Source organism: Fulmarus glacialis, unplaced genomic scaffold, assembly GCF_000690835.1.
Source record: "Fulmarus glacialis isolate BGI_N327 unplaced genomic scaffold, ASM69083v1 scaffold45180, whole genome shotgun sequence".
NCBI lineage: Eukaryota > Metazoa > Chordata > Aves > Procellariiformes > Procellariidae > Fulmarus > Fulmarus glacialis.
In genome coordinates, this window is record NW_009186665.1 from 13350 (window position 1) to 30914 (window position 17565).

Sequence of the window (17565 nt, forward strand, 5' to 3'; positions counted from 1 at the left end):
AGAGAGGCTGTAGCTTTGCAGCTGGCATCTGAGAGCGCTCTGACTCCCCAGATCTCCTCTTTAAGATCCCCAAACTGCTCAGAACTATCAGTTTCCCGATATTACCTTGGAAAAGGCTCAGTTTTCCCTGATGCATTTCCTCTCCCTTCACAGCTGTAACTGAAGGGCTCTACAGCACTGGCACCTAGGCTGTCTTTGCTTCATCTTTTATAATACATAGAGGAGGGGTTTGGCCTGTTCTCTCTGGCCCCTGGCACAACAGGAGGGGAAGTTTAGGAAAGGCTGAAAACTTTGTCGATCTGTGTTTTGGCACTTTGTCTTACTGTGAGTGCAGCAACAGGGAGGGAGAGCAGGGTTTGTGAGGGGATCTGAGGAGGGAAAACAGGAGGGAGGGAAACTGAGAAACTTACAGCAAAGGAAAGTTGGGAAGAGACAAGTAAGTTGGGAAACTAAAAGAAGAAAAGGAGAGTTAGACTTGACAAAAACAGAAAAAATAATGTGGGCTTGACCATGGCTTGGGAAGGAACCCAAGTGTAAGATCATGCTCAGGGCAGGGCCGTGTCCAGTTGAGGTTTGAGTATCTCCAAGGGTATTCAAACTGGGCTTTCACATCCCCTCCTGTGCAACCTGTCCCAGTGCTTCACCCTCCTTCACCGCTATGAAGCGGGTTTTTCACTACGTCTGATGAGAATTTCCCTTTTCACAACTTGTGGCTGCTGCCTCTTGTGCTTCAGCTGGGCCCCTCTGAGGAGAGTCCGGGCACAGCGCTCCCCACGCAGCCCCGCAGGCCCCAGCGCCGGGAAATAATGGCCTCCCTCAACCTGGCGGCCCCCTCGCTGACTCCCCCTCCATGTGCAGCCTCCTAACTGCATCAGTATTAGGACACTAAACGCAATGTATTGGCCCAGAAATGATCGCCCACAACGGGCTCATGAACAGGCTCTAAGGTTGTCATCCCGGAGCCTGGCGGCCCAGTCTTTCACCGGTGTTGCAGTCCCCTGTCCAGCCCATACGGCCCCGTTTGGTCACGCAGGTGCTAAGGGAAACCAGGACGAAAGTCTCATTGGGTCAGGGTGGACAATCGCCATCCCCTTGTCCGCGGGGAATAATCACTTCCCTTGAACACATAAGCACCTCCCTGTTCGTGTATTTTTTGCCTTCTGTTTGCATTATGGACTGGTAAATGTAAAGACTGATAAGATACGGTTATGAGTCATATCAGGACCTAGCAGGCCACTTTATTCAGCTGTTTGCATTAAACCTTTTTTGATTTTTTTTTTTAAACTACTTTGTGCAAATAAACTGAAGCTATTTTGTACACAGTAAGTACAAATAAAAGGACAGTGCTCCTGAAGTTGAGGCCCTCCTGATGACTTTTGTTCTAAATCTTAACCTAATTTCCTAAATCAAACAAACCATGAGTTAATGAGTACCATGAGCAAGAGTCCCGCTGCGACATGAAGCACAACACCAGCCATGGCCTCTGGTGGGAACCAGAGGTGTGATGAAAACTGCCTGAGGGCAGAAGTATGAGGTGAGCACTAACTGGGTGATCCAAACGGCTTGTGCTTAGTTTGGAGTAGGTAGGGGTGTCAAAGCTCATGTGAGAAGATTCTGTCTAAAAAATGAGAAGAAATAGAGCTGCAGAGTCAGAAGGGAGACTTGAGATGCAAGGCCACCTCCATCTAGGTAACAGTATCAGTAATCACATCTTAAGCTGTAATTGCCTAGGAAATGGCATAACAAACACAAAAGTTGGGTATGGGTGTAATAGATTTGGGATCAATGAGGAAAAGGAATTAGAGGTGAGTTGTTTATTTGGGGGGAGTTTGGGCAGAGGAAAGGAGATGCAGGGGTGGTGAAAAGGTGGGTTCAAGAAAAGGAAAAAGTGGGGAATAAGGTATAAAATGAAGGAGGAGAGCAAGAAATGGGAGGATCTTGTGACAGGAGGAGTGCGGCTGCCTCCAGGCAGTGGTGAAGCCGGCCTGTGGGCCCAAGCTCCCTGGGATGCTGGGGGGCAACCCCTGTGGACAACCCACCAGACTCTTGACCAGGTCTATGTCTGAAAGACAGTGCAGGAGGGGGAGTAAGAAGGGATAAACCTTGTAAGGAAGGATAGACTTGTACCTTAATACTTGGTGCAGGAGGCAAGGCAGTAGAATTGCAATTTAATAGCACTTGCTAGTGATTTTTCAGTGTTCTTCATAATAATTTAACCACTATATTAATGTAACCACTGTATCAATACTAATAGTAAGCAATAGAATTGTGACTCAATATTACGTGAAGTGATATAATTATGAAGTAATATTGCTAATAATAGTGGTGTTTTTATTAGCCAAATAAGGTATTAGCTTTTTCTTAAAAGATGTGGCCGCCTAATCAATAAACCATAATCATCCCAATCAGTTACGTCTCAAGTCTCCAAACTAACTTAGGGAGTAACAAGTACATTAGCAAGACAGGAGACAAACTGATCTCTTTTTTTAGAAGGCTTTGTTAGCAATTTTTAAAATTATTGTTTGCCTAGTGCTTTTGATGCTCTTGATACTAATCCATAGATAAGAAGTTATGGTTACTATCTTGACAATCTTAGAAAGTTCTCTTTCTATAGTAGCTGGAGACTTTCCTAGGATCGATACTAGAGTGAAATGGGAGGGTGGAAGTGGAGGAATGACCTAATTTTCATATCTTCTTAAAGGCAGTTGCTTGATAGAGACTGGATGGTGTGAACTCCTGCTTAAAAAATAATAAGTAAATAAAAAATCCCAGGTTGTTACTGGACAGCCAGTTTAAAAAAAAAAAAGGAAAAGTGTGCTGATGGAGAAGACGAGAATTGCTTATTGCCAACCTGATGCTTCTTGATACCTGTCAATCTAGAAATAGTTATAAGTGATTCATGTTTAACTACTCCTATCTTTAGGGAAAGGAAAAAGCTATCAAGCCAAACTTCCATCATTTCAGGTGTTATCATTCTAGTTAGCTATTTTGTAGCATTGCCTAATGCTGACAGATAGTCTTTAAAACAGTTCAGAAATAGCTGCATACTGAGAGCATTGATCTTTATATATTTTTATGGCATTCCACTATGATCCATAAAGCAGTTACAAAAAGCAGTGTACATCAGGGCATGGGATCTTTATTGCCTCTTCCCCTGTCCCTTGGCCAATGGCAGTGGCTCTGAGGAGAAGCAGCATCTCCAACATAGGTGATGCCATGCATGCTGCAAAGCCGCTCATATGTACCCTAGCCATATGAGCTTCCCTGAATTCTGGCTATTATATAGAGAAATTAATTTCTCTGAATAATAATCTGTTCTAGAGTTCCAAGTTTTTACATTTCTACGAAGAAATAATAGGAGCGCACTCTTCATGAGAGGTACTGGCAGTCTGTGAAGAATAGAAGGTATGTAATTATGAACTGACTATGACCATGTCCCTGAGCTCTACCTTAAGAGAAGCTACTTAAAGCTCACATTACTCTATAACCACCTGGAGCTGATAGCAGCTCCAGCGTACACCAGCTGACCAGGACATGGCCTGCAGCCATCACATTCATTTCACACAGGTCACTAAACAGCATTGGAAAGTGACAGCCTTCAGTAGCAGCTCAAATAGTGTACTTGCAGCAATGACAGAGCCTGTCTCCGGGGGTTCCTCCAGAGCCATGCAAGGCAGTTTTAAGACTGTGTGTGTTTTAGTTGAACATTCAGGAGTCACAATACTCAGGTACAGTTTGGCATGGGAAAGTAACAAGATACAGCTATTGCTTATGAAGCAGCATTGATGCATTTGGGACAGTACAGATTCAGTAGAAAATATAGACCCCATTTCAAGTTGCTTTTAAACGAACTCTGTTTCAGATGAAATAGTTCAAATGTGTAACTAACTAGCAGAAAGTGATGGCAGTGAATATATGGTAAAAGAAACTCTAAAGAAACCCATTTCCATGAATACTCAATGTTGGTCATGTGTCCCCACCAATACTACAATCTAGAGCTCAGAAAGCAGTAATCTGGAAAGCCCGGTGTTACCGTGTTGGCCAACAAGTAAATATTAATGTAGTGCCTTAGTATCATGGCAGATCATTATCCAGCTCCTGTGAGCATGCCATACTGAAATGAATCTGGCTGGGTTAGGCCCGTCTTGCTCTGCCCCCAAGTTGGGCTTCTTGAACTAGAAAACAGCAGATATGCTGTTTCTGTAGGTAACGTCGAGAGTTACCTACATTTGACTTTCCTCATTTCACAACCCACACTCCTACCCCTAAAAATACACATGCTTCACCCACAGAACCATTACCTCACAGCCTTTTATTTCCTTTTCTTTTTGGCTGAATCTTCTAACCTACTTTTAAAAAAAAAAAAAAAAATTCCCCAGCACGCTGTTATCTCCGGTTATAGCACCAGGAAGGTGTGCTGGGCTGAATCGGGTGCGATGGAATTTGCCGTGGGGAAACCCGCTGATGACAGTGGAACCCGCCCGCGTGTGAATTCCCGCGGCTCCTGCCACCCCTTTATAAGCAGGTGGAGGTGCGGCAAGGCTGGCAGGACAAGCAGGCGGCAGCCGAGCACTCACTGGAGCACAGCTGCTGCGTGGACTGGAAATGTCTGGCTTTGGCAGCAAGAGCTTGGTCCTGGTTTCCCTGTTGGGGTTCCTGGCGCTGCTCCTGTGCAGCACCTCCGACGGTGAGTGAGCTCGGGCGTTCGGCCCCAGGAAGCGGTCCTGGGTGCTGCTCTGCAGCATGCCAGCCACGCCGGGGTGTGCGTGCTCGCAGCTGGCGGCAAGACGAGGGTGAGGTGGAAGGGAATTGTTTCAGCAAAGTATGCTGCCTAATTCTCCTCTTCTGTCAACGGGGAGCTGGATAGTCAGGGGGCTGAACAGCGAGTACCCTAGGCAGCATGGCAGCGTGGTCCAAATGGGTTTTATTTACTTTGTTATTTTCCTTCATTCCAGCACAAAGCAACCAGGATTGCTGCCTGTCTTACACCAAAGTGCGTCTGCCTCGGTGGGCCCTAAAGGGTTATACTGAACAGCTCTCCAGTGAAGTCTGCGATATCCATGCGATCATGTAAGTTACTTTTCAGAAGATCCTCTGTTTTTTCTGACATGTATTAACCTTAGGATGTCTGTTTGGGCAGAAACAATGATTTGAACAGTATAAGCATGATTTTTCTTCCTTTTTCAAAATTAACTGAATAAATTGCATACCTGTATACAAAATACACAACCTCTAGTTAATAGGGACTACTAACTCATAGGACAGCTGTACAATGTAAATAATAAATCTGTTTAGGAATCAGCTGTGCAAACAAAGATATGCCTCGTCTCCAGCTGAGGGCCACTCTAGCCAACACAGTGTGTTCCCTTGCCAAAACCTCTTAACAGACACATAAGCGATAAGAGTTCTCTTAATTCACAGAGATCGGAATTTTTTTTCCACAAGGTTTTAGCCCTCCTAAATGTTGATCTGTCACCTTAGCTTGACAGCAACTATTCTCCTTAGTCTCAAAAATTATTTCTGGCATCCAGCAAAGTTCTTTGCCTCAATAGTTCCAATAAATTGAACACAACTTTATTGTGCATTTAAATTTCATTAGGTGTTTCTTTTTGTTCATATAGTATTGGAGGGGTTGTGGAGCATCCCATATCTAACTGGCATTTACAAAAGCAGTTGCTATTGTTTATTATATAGAGTAACTATGATGATGTTTTTGACCAAATGCATCTTCACAGTATTTACTAGCAGGGATTTCCAATGAATTACTGATCTCTTTATCATTATTTCTTTTCCAGTTTCCACACCTACAGTGGGCTGAATGCCTGTGTAAATCCTAAGGAAGGCTGGGTGAAGAAGCATCTTCTTTTCCTGAGGTAGGAATCTGAAAATCTAAATATACTAGTGTCGTGAAAACAGCGCGGGTATGAAAGCCTGTTTCTTACATCTCCTGAATGCCACTTCTGATGGCACTGCTGAACACATTTGTCTTTCAACCTCCTGTCAGATATGGCTACTTCTTTTTAGAGTCTTCTCAGGGACAGTCATGTTACATCTCCCTTTTTCTACCTCTCTTAGGAGATGCCATATCTTGGAAAGAGAAACCTATACTTCACCTGTGGCTGAGGTCATTATTTATGTGTGTTCTCTCATTCTTTTAACAGCCATAAGCTGAAGAAGATGTCAATGTGATATGGTTTCCAGCAGGGAACTAAACACAGACGTGGCTGAAGAACCACTAGGTTCAACCTCTCGGTTGAGGTCGTCGTCTTGTACACTGTTGTGTGCTTACTCACCACTATCTCTGGCTTCTTTGGAACCGTTGAACTTCTTGAGTTGATTCATATTGCATCGCTGTTTTGCTTGAATTAAGCATTTTGTTAAAGTTTCTATTTTTATTAATATGTGTATGTTACTAATATGACATGAGTACTATTTAGTAAGGACTACCTTAAGCTGTTGTACAGAGGATGAATTTTATTAAGTTTATGGCAAGTTATTTTTGTTTTGTTCAGCATGTGTAAAGCAGGTTATTTATAGTGTTTATTTTGTTACTTCTTTGGCACTGTCTTGTGCCAAAATGTTTCCTTTTAACTGTAGTTAGCGTTATAATACGTCTTGAACTATTGTTAAACAGTCTTCTTGTCAAAAATGGAAATTGGAATTTAAAAAAAAAAATGTTAAAATCTGCACTCTCTGTGTGATATGTTTATTTTTTTAAGTGAAAAAGGTGACTTCCCCTTGAAATGAATTCCTTTGCTTATGAGCCTCCAGCTGAAACAATTACGCAAGTGTATTCACACCTGTTAAAGCCACTTTCCACCTTGCTCACTTTGTTTGTCCTATGGGTAGCTATGACCTCCATAGGATATAATTCCTTCCTCTCCCCTACACAGCTACTATATATATTTGAAGACCTGTTCTTAGCTCGATTTCATCTTAATCAGTCTTGAGAGAATTTCTCTTACCAGTTTCTCTATTTATTCAGGAGAAACCTTACACATATTGTTACAGGGCAAGCTTCTAGCTTGTCCACTGAAAAAGATTATGATGATGGTAACACAGTCTGCTCTAACTTAAAGGGCTATGTCTAGAGGAGAAATCTGCAGTGCTTTCCTCCCCTTTATGTGTTCCCTATAGTATCCTATGACTTCTAGCATAATGAGGTTTTCCTAATGCAGGATCTCTTGATGGAGGTCTGCAGACACTACTGCAGTGCAAATGATGCCTGATAAAAGTAATGGGAGTAGGTAGGACATGGGTGCAGGTTGAATGGGGAAGCCTGCTCAGCTTTTTAGGTACTATTACACGGCCCACATGGACTTCAGGGATGTGACCAAGTAGGCTGTGTAGGTGTAGTCCTCTCATTGTCAGCACCAGAGTCTTGCAGATAAATCTACGCCTTGGCTTTTGGTACCTTTCAGTCATAGAGATAGAAGCATTAATTTTAATTTAATTTAAATGTAAATGTAAAGCATTTTTGGTGTCCTTGAGAGAGGAGCTGAGAAGTGTTAGGCTTTTAAAATGGTGTTCATGAATGTAAGGCTGTTATTTTCTGGTTCTAAAACTTGCTAGAACTTAAGCAATCTGCTTGTGGCTCTGCAAATCTGGGAACTGGCAATTCTCTGTGGGTGAAGCTCGTGGATTCCATGTCCCTAATATTAAGGATATCATGTTAAGAAGCTATCAGCCTCCCAGGGAGGAGTAATTACCCAGCATTCCTGGGGTAATTCCCTGGGGATTGCCCTAACTTCTGGGCAAAACTGCAGAGCTCTGCCTCATACCTGCTAGCGCTAGTGCGGGCTCCTGTTTGGGCTCAAAGAGCTCGCAGGTTAAATCAGGCACCAACAAAATGGTACGGACACAATGAACGGATTCGTGTTAAAAGCATCAGAAGGTGAGGTTCCCCAAGCCTACCTTGGGAACAGGTAGGCATCAGTGGAGATGTTAGGAACCAGATCTGTATATGAACTTGGTGCAGAAAAGCCTGGAGTCCAAGCTAGCGAATTCAAAGCAAGGGAGCAAAATAAGAAAGTGAAGACTGATGTGTGAAATTCTGTGGGTGGCTCTTTGTCTCTCTTTTACTCCCATGTCAGGCCTGTTAAAAGTTTTGCATTGCTTCTGTAACTCCTCCTTCCTCTTGTCAACCATGGCTCCATCGCCACAAAACCACAGACGCTTCATCCACAGAGCTATGACTTGTGGGATTTTTTTTAGTTCCTCTATTCTGGTCGAATATTTTTTTTTTTATAATCAACCTCATTGGAGGAAAAAAAAAAATTGAAAATTGGTTTCTATGCTCAATAACATAGATTGATAAGGTTGTTGTGTTACTGGTAGGAAACTCCATGTAAAAATAGCATGTCCCTCCATGCATTCCTGAGGATACAAATAAGTATATAAGCGAGTGCTGTATCTCCAAAATCATCAGATCAGAGGCACATTTTTGTAAGGAACGTGAAGTGGCCATTTAAAAGTTCTGACAGCTCTGAAAATCATGACCATTTCTAGGAAAACCTGAATCCTGATTACTTTGGTGGGGCTGTTCTGCATTTGTGCAGGTAAGTTTATTTTTCCTCTATATCTTTGGCCCTCAGCTCCTAATTCAGCATGTGCAATTTTGTTGAATAATTTGAGATGCAGTGTTAGATGGACATTTGGGGACTTTTCCCCTTCCATTTATATAATTTTTTAAAAAGCAAATTATTTTTTCTTGCAAAATGCCAGCAAGGCTTTTTATTACAGCTTGGATATCATTTGGACAATGGGTGTGAGAGCTTTCCCTTCGAAGTCTCAGCACAACTTCATACTTCAAGTCTCCTGCTCTCGCTGTATTGAGACCAGTGCTCAGTGATTCCTGTGCCTGCTGGAGTATTATTACTGAATCCTATTTGTGCATATTCTTCCTGTGGGTTTTTTGTTTGTTTGTTTGTTTTGTTGGGGATTTTTTATTTTTATTTTTGCATCTTTTTTAATTCCTTTTTTTTTTTTTCCTAAAGCAATCTCACACCATTCCCTGTCAGGACATTGCAGCATTTCATTAGCTTGGGGTCTTTGACAGAAAACTTTCTCTTCATATATGGAATCATAATTATATTTACGCAGTTCTTAATATTTTTTTTCTCCTACTCCAGCACAAAGTAACCAAATAACTTAGCATTCCATGGACAGTGATTTTTGTAATGAATAGCACACATTCTGCTGATTTAATTTTGCTGTTAAAATATAAAACCTGGCACATCTTGTCTGCTGGGCAAGTACTAACAAGTTATTTGGTGAATTACTGTTCAGTTGATGGTAGCTCCTAACTATCTGTTGAAGACTGGTTTTTGTTCCTCATCTCTTGTTTTTTCTACCTTCCACACAAAGGGGGGTTGTAAAACATATGCAAATCCAAAAGACAAATGGGTGAAGGCCCTTCTTAGGCCGTGGTATGCATGTTTTCAAGTATATCTGAAAACCAAGCATTACTGGGTGTGCTTAGTGACAACGACACTTTTAACTCCTTCATAGGGGTCTTGATAATTGGTCAGCTATTTTCAATTACCAATACCAATGAGCCCACATGTAACTGAACTTCACTCCTGATGAACTGGAATGCATCGTTCTGCTGTAATTTTGTTGAGAAGTGAATCGGGGAATTCGTGAACCAAGAAAGGCTTTAGGCTTATGACACTGTCACTTGATTTTAATGGCATACACCCAGCTGGCTGAACATCAAAACAATACAGATGATCAATTGTAACAAGCCTTCTGTATGCTGAACTCAGCTGTGTTACACCCTGGCAGTTATTCCAAATACCAGGCTACAGGCAACATCCTTTGCCAAAATATGAATCATAAAAGAAGTGCATTGTGTATGCTAAGTTTACAAGTGATTATAGTTGTATGACTGTACATAAATGGAAAACTATGATCTATGTTCCTATGATCTTGTGGTTGCTCTATTCTGGGAGGTGTCAGCCTTAACTGTCCAGTGTTGCAGTCCTAACCCTGTTAAAGGTTTTTAAATTGCTGTGTTTGTTCCTTCTGCATTACCAATTGCAGATAGCTTCCAGTCAAAGCTCACCAAGAGTTGCTGGTGTTAGAACATTTAAATACAATATACAATAGATATGGTGCTGTGGCTGCTATTATATATTAAGCATAGTGTATTGCTCATGTGGCTACTACTCTAAATAAAACCAGGCACTTGTTTAATAGTCTTTTATCTTCCTTGAATTTATAGCATTATTCAAAGATTATGCAATCCAAATTACGTATTTAATGTAAAAGCATCAGATGAAATTTAGAATACTCTATGCTTAAAAAGCAAATATGTCACAGGAAAAGTAGAGACTAAAATACTATTGTTAATTGTTATTATTACATTTACAACAGCATTTCTATAGTCTTGCTTATATGACTTCAGTTATACCCCCAAAATAAAGTAACAATTTTATTTGTGAGCATCTGCATCTACATTCCCGTGTTCCTGAAATTTTGCTACTCCCTAAGTTTAAATTGAAAACTCTATTAAGTTTTTTTTTTACACTCTTTTTGTATACAGGAGGCAATTGATAGTCTGGGTTGAGATCCCCTGAAAAACTGGATATGCTCTATATAGTGTCCATACATGGAATTGTGCTGGATACACTTATAATGCATGTCCTACACTAGAGGGATTTTATCTACCATCATGGCCACGCAGCTGCACATACAAAAGTGAGGAAAAGAGGGATTACACATGGCAGATTTTCCTAGACTAACAGTGCCAGCAAAGGGATATGAAAACCCAAGGAGAAAGAGCTACCCGACTCTCCAAAGAGGTGACTGATGTAAGTGGGAGTTGACTTTGTATGGGTATCTATTCTGTGGATAAAAAGTCTGTATCTCAGCTTCTGTTAAATTTGGTTGTTAATATTCTTATTATTGGAAAGGTGTCCAAGGAACATGTGACATGCAATTACTAAGGTTCATTAAATATATCATTAATTCCTACATGTATTAATTTACAAACCTAACCCTTGGTTAAATCTGTTTGTATGACCTTTGGATCCAATGTATTCCAGTGTACTAGGTTTTCACAATACTCCATCTCCTGGAGTATCCTGATTTACCTAAAAATCTAAGCTTCACAGTGATTCTTTTTTCTAGCCCTCAAAATTACAGAGAAAGCCTTGGAAAACAAAAGATGAAGAAGAACATCTCAACAGCTTTTCACACATAAGCTAGTTGTATGATGTTTTCATATCCGACTCATGTTTTTGAGTAGCAGCTGTAGTAGTGAAATTTAAAGGGAAGGTTATTGCCATGTTTCTTGCAGTGAACACTACTTTCGGTTATCACAAATTATGATCTTGAGCCACTTTCTCAGTGAAAAAAATTGCTGTTCTAGCTGAGGCTGAAGATGTATATGTTCTTTCTATCTGTTTCTATCTCCTTCACTTCTTTACTGCTGGAGATGGATGTAATGACCCACAGGCTTCAGAGAGGATTTAGCTTGCTCAAGGGCTAACATTAACTGTTTCCTGTGCCACAGTGGATGAGAAGACAGACATAGACAGTTGTAATAAGATATCAGATACACTTTTCTGTTAGTTGGGGGTTTCTCAGCCTGTCAAGAATACCTCACTGGATAAGACATGCTCATGGTAAGAATGAGGGAGAGACAAACCAGCTTCTGGAAACAGGAACAGTGTGGCCCAGCACTTGGGCTCCCCGGTGAGAAAGCCTGAAAGATAGGATCCATTTAATAGATAGCTACAGGGTAAAGCAACTTAGGAAACAAGAAACATTGAGATAGTGCAGTTGGGGTACCATGATTAGTGAAGGCATGTACCAAAGTGTACCAAACAGAGCACAAAGTATTTCTTATTTCTGAGTTGAACTTTAGGTACATTTGTGATGTAAATTGTAACTGTCTTCTCTTCTGGCCATGTTCCCATAAGCCAAGGAAAAACATTTATGTGTAGGCAAAAATTTTATGTGTAGGAAGGTCTAGTACAACAAAATTGTACTGGACGCCTCCTATATCTTCTGGATGATAAAATTTAATCAAAACACAGATTGTTCTTGAAGGAACATGGCTTGCAAGGGGATAAACTCTGTACCAAGAATTCATATAACAAATATTGAGGTGACAGTAGACAGCATCATTAGGTACCAAGGGCAGAGAAACATTACGAATCTGTAAGAAGGTACAGACTCCTACCTGAGGGGGAGCGGATAGCAAGGTGCTATGCACTGACCGGTCAAGCCATCTAATTAGAATTGTGTCAGTGAAGATGGGTTCAAGTAAGTGGTCCAATTTGCAGTGAAATTGTCAATTACAGTGTCTAGATTAAACTACTAGTTTAATATCCTTGCAGCATCATTGGTCAGGTACAAAGCTAGTGAGAACAGTATAAACATACAAAGTAGGCAAATGGGAATTTGAGAATGATAGATTAAATGTGGCAGGTAAATCAGAGCTGTAGAGTGGTCAGTGTGGTGACTTCAATTGTTCACTCAAATGTGCAGCATCTCACGTATTAATAAGCTTTGTTATATAGCTGTATTTAAGGAACACAAATCAAAACGTTCATGTAAAAGTTTGTCATGCATATCTGAAAAATAATAATATTTTAGCTATATGCCTTACTACAGCGATTTCTTTTTTCAAATGTACATTTACTAGAGCTGGTTGAAAAATATGGTTATGTGTTCCAGTGGGCATTTGAATGTTTCATATTGTTATGACTAGGAATAAATAGTCAAAATGTCTTTCAGAGACAATGTAAATCTCAAAGAAATCTGAGATACTGCATATCTCAGAGTTGCTCATTCTGTAGCATCCTCCAAATTGGTACAAGAGTAGGCAAAAATGTTTTATGAATTTGAAAGTGGGTAGTGCTGTATTAATGCTAATTACAATGAATGGATGATATACATATATATTGTTTTGCACATCCATATGAAGTATATGAAAATGATGGTAAAGAAACTTACAAAACAAGAAACACAGAGACAATGCAATGGGACTACCAGACTTAGAGAAGGCATATAGATATGTAGAAAACATGATGGTTTATGTGAAATGCTTAATGAATTTTGGCATTATAAAAATGAAATATAAAAGCCCAAATGAGTTAATTTGACTTTTTTATTAAAAACAATGGTGAGAGGAACACACTTTCACTTTGATGAAGCTGTGTTTTCTAAAACAAAGTGGCTTTCACTACTTGTCTTTTTCAAGTCTATTTTAGACTTATTAGAAATCCTGTTATTCATCAGGAGCTTTTTGCTTCCTCCTGACTCCAAGTGGTTTGACTGAATTGTGTGTTAGGTTTATGTAGGAGAAGTGTTCCTCTGTTTTCCTCACTAGGTGCATCCAGATAACTCACTGGCTTTCATCTTGCAGCTCAGACAATCTGGCCGCAGAATAATTGCATAATTATCTGATACTGTCAGATTTGCCATCTTGACTGGATGATACAGAGCTCTCCTTGACGGAAAGGTCTTCAGCCCCCTACAGTCTGGACCGTGGAAAGAAAGATTAAAGGCATTTCTGAGTTCTCAGAGAGGGTAAGACAAATATATTTTACTGGGTTTTTTGCATTGAGATTTTTTTTGTTGTCAGGTCTACTCATCAGCTTGGCAAGATTAAGAGGAAAGGCTCTTCTTAAAAAGTGGACAGCAAGGAAAAACTTTTTTCAGCTAAGTGAAAATTTGACTGAAACAAGTTAAAAGCATATGGAATTTGCCTGACTGCATGGGATATGTAAACAGTTTGTCAGAAATGGAAGATGGAAGAAAAGAGCAAAGAAGAGAACTATTGCTCCTTTCTGGTGCTTGTTATTATCTCACTGTAGGTAAACAACACATGCATCTATTCATGTGAACAGAAGCTTGTAGGTGACACATTTTCTAGGCAAATAGCAACTAGTAATTTTTTTTTTTATTCGAGATGATAAGTTTAAATTGATGAAAACAGCCACGGAAAGATGAAAAACAATCTTTGGAAAAGAGAGCACTTTGTCTGTTCTGTAACACAGTCAGCTCTTTCTCCCAGAATAGCTCTTACCTAGCAAACAGTGAACTCCCAGAAGATCATGTTCTTTATACAAGTAATATAATTTTAACATTTTTCATGGCTGTGGTGTCATGATTAGCATTGGAAATAACAGAGCAGAAGTGAGAAGGAGCTCTAACAATGCACAGAGAAGTGTATGTGTATAGCGGTGTCTGTTCGGGAAAGAGGAAGCAGGTTATCTACACCAGAGTAAAACAACCTTGAAAAAAATTACTTAACCCCATTCAATTCACCAAGCAGAAACAAGGAAATACTAGAGCACAGTCCTTCTGCATGTGACAGACCTGACAATTATGAGATGGGGCAGCATGCGAGAAAGGACAGCAGGCAAAAACTCCCCTTAGTAAAAATTCACTGCACCCATTACTAACGTAACAGAAATAGGAAGTGGCTTTCTACATCTTTCCCTTAACTCAGACTACTCTTGGGCTGGCCTTTCTGATTTAGTTCAGCATACCACAGACTGACCTACTTCAGAACAAGTGGGTCATGATACAACTTTAAATCAGGAAGCCTAAAACCCACTCTTCTCTGCAAGCGACAGTGTGTTTGAGTCAGAAAGACTTTCTTCTTGTTATCCTTCTTAGGATGGTACTTTGGCTCAAGAAAAGAGAGATTTTCAGAACCTGTGTTGGCAGAAAGAACCCAAGTTCTCAAAAGGAAGCTCTTCATTGTAACTGTATTAATTTTGCTTCATATTGTCCAACACAGTTGTCTCCAGCACTCTAGATAAAGTGCATACTGTGGCCTTTCAAAGGCTTTTGAATATTGACCAATAGTGAGCTTTATAGTGTCTTAACTTTCTGCCACTCCTGCAAACTGCTGACATAAGCAAAAATGCACAGGGAGAAACTGACGTATAAGTTATCTTTCCAGGTTGATAACAACAATAGGTTTGATCTCTGTAAATCAAAGCTGATTATCTCATCCAGAGATAAAAATTGCTGCAGATCCTGGATGAATGTCTCAGCATTTAATTTTTCATTCCAGTGTAGATATTTTTGAACTCGCTACGGTGTGTATGCAGATTCTTTGAAGCTGGCCTTTCATGGTTTAGAGGCTGTGTGCACTCTTTGGATGCTAAAAAATACCAGTGCAAAAATTTTGCCCCAGCAGTCTAAAAATTTTCCTTCTAAAAGTATACACTAGTTGCCCATTTCCCTGAACGAAAAAGAGTTGCATTTCTGCTCAACAGTCAAGGTTTAGTAGTATGGACCTCAGCTCAGTCTGCTGTACCATCAGAGTCCCTGCTTGATTAGTCCTCAAGTAATTAGCTGTGTTTAAGACCTTCCCTTCACTCCCTCACTACAGTTTTTACCTTTGCTGCCTAAAGTCTCCTTAGGTAATCCTACCTGTGCTACAACTCTGGTTCTGTTTTGTCAGAAAGACATACTGTTAGTTACTATATATTTATTTTGCAGACAGGCCTGTCCTGGGTGGCACTCTGGGAAAAACTTCATCTCAGCATAGCTCTTTGTCCCTCGCTCAGGTGGTCAGCAATTTTTTCTAGTTACTATACAGGAACAGAGCAAACAAGGCTATTATGCCAGTGCCTCTCTGGGACAGTCTGGATAGCAGGAACAGAGCTAAGAGGGATTGACTTCTGTCATGACTCCACTGCTCCTGAATCTCCTGCTTACAGAAGCAAGGAAAGGAGGCGAGAGCTGAGGCCTGATTTGACTTATCATCTCCCAGTGTCATTATTGCCTCTTAATCCCAGGTGATGACAAGCTGTGAGGTGTGCACGTTCAGATGGAGATTTACAGCAAGAAAGTGAGGAGAGAATGTGCTGAATCGCTGGGTACTGACGTCATGGAGCTCTGCACCCTTTCCACTTCCCTCTCCCCTGTTTAGACTGGGGCTGCATTTTCCTTCTGTGTCTCCTGAAAAGCAAACAAAAAAAAGCTTGTTGGCATATGATATGCAAAACCTTGAAAAAATGATTGCTCAAGAATATTGCAATAATTGATTCAATGATGCAAATACAACCCTGAAGTACAGAATTGAAGAGGTGCTTACTACATAAGTTATAGTTGAAGTGCAGATATTCTTCATTTATGCTGTACAGAAGTATCAAGCCTTTAAATTTGACTAAAAAAATTAAATGTAGCACTTCTAGGTGGTGTTAAGTAATACTGAGGGCACCAGAAAGGCTGCATGACTGTGTGTTTACGAAGAATAAAGAAGGTGTTAACAGAGGAAGCAATGTCCATGCCATGTTCATTGTTCACGTCACTTAAATTAAAAGAACAGAAAAATATTTATATTCTGAAATTATAATCTGGGTGGATACATATTATGCTAAATAAATACAATACGCTGTTAAGAAACTGGAGACCACCAAGACTAGGTGTTGTTCAAAAAGTTATTTTTGAATAGGGTTGGTCCAAGTAAGTCAATTCAGTTGGAAAACTGTTCGGATTATTTGTTTTCAATAAAAATATTTCTTATCTGCCTCAAGACTTTCCACATACAAGTAAGACAAAAGATCTAAACAAATGGGAGTGAAAAACCCAGAGACCGCCTTGTCCCCCAGTCATGTCCCAAAGTAAATCTGGAATTGGCCATTGTATTTTACTTCCTGGCTTTCAAAAACCAAAGGACTGTCTTCAAAGTGAAGCTGTAGGGAGCCATATGGGTGTTTATGGAAAAGTCACATATTGTTAAACACTGACCAGGACTGTCTTCTGTTGACCCGTTGTCAACAATGTGGGCTATGAGGAGATTGGCTAAACGAAAATGTGTTCACTGCTTCCCCCTATTGATGCTCTACTGTCATTTCTGCATAATGCTTGACTCAAATTTTTAGTTCTATTAATACAGTATCTTTTAATGATTCCATGTTCATTATCTCTTTTCAAATATATTTTTTCTTCTGTCTTCGATGAAACAATATTTTCATACTCATGTATCTGTCCTCAGTTTCTCCTTAAAAAAATTAAGCTGATCAGTTTTTTTTTTTTTAATCTTTGCCTGCTTTCTTAGTAATTAAGTGACTATTTGCTTTTCAGATAGCTTTCATGTATTTGTTATGCCGTTACTTGTTGCTCTTTAGCACTCCGAATTTTATTATTTTTTTAGTGCACTCTAGCCTTTGAAGATCTGATACTTTCCTTTCTGTGGCATAAATTAGAAGCCCTTGCAGTGAAAGGACAATAAAAGGTAGATAAAATTCAGCGGGGATACTTATAAATCTATGCATCTGGGAGAAAGCAAACCTAAGTTTGTATAGTGATGGGCTTCTAGCTGGCTATTACTACCCTGGTAACATCTTGCAGTTATAAGGGATAGTTCTACTGAAATGAAGTAACAGCAAAAAGCCCTGAACATTATGAATTCATAGAAAAGAATTGAGAGTCGGAAATAAAATAGTGCCATGCTGCCATATAAGCTCACGGCGACCTGCTCCCTCACGGGAGGCCTCGGTTGTGCAGCTGGGGCACGACCACGACATCGCATGTCCTCGTCGTGCCCCGGCTGCGCAGCCACCTGGGCCGGCAGTCAGCTCTCCACAC

General features: G+C 40.4%; 1 protein-coding gene across 1 annotated transcript; it reads left to right on the top strand.

The window, feature by feature from the left end:
- The first annotated feature begins 4605 nt into the window (after positions 1-4605).
- CCL20 (chemokine (C-C motif) ligand 20) lies at positions 4606-6189 on the top strand. The gene is made up of 4 exons (XM_009572311.1): positions 4606-4687; positions 4956-5070; positions 5796-5873; positions 6162-6189. The coding sequence occupies exons 1-4, from the start codon at positions 4606-4608 to the stop codon at positions 6187-6189; spliced, it is 303 nt and encodes a 100-aa protein (XP_009570606.1).
- The last annotated feature ends 11376 nt before the right edge of the window (positions 6190-17565 follow it).

Excerpts from the sequence above, each read along its gene's own strand:
- CCL20 (XM_009572311.1), top strand. The coding sequence starts at position 4,606 with ATGTCTGGCTTTGGCAGCAAGAGCTTGGTCCTGGTTTCCCTGTTGGGG. Across the intron at positions 4,688-4,955 it reads CCTGTGCAGCACCTCCGACG|CACAAAGCAACCAGGATTGC; the intron begins GTGAGTGAGCTC and ends CCTTCATTCCAG. Across the intron at positions 5,071-5,795 it reads TGCGATATCCATGCGATCAT|TTTCCACACCTACAGTGGGC; the intron begins GTAAGTTACTTT and ends TTTCTTTTCCAG.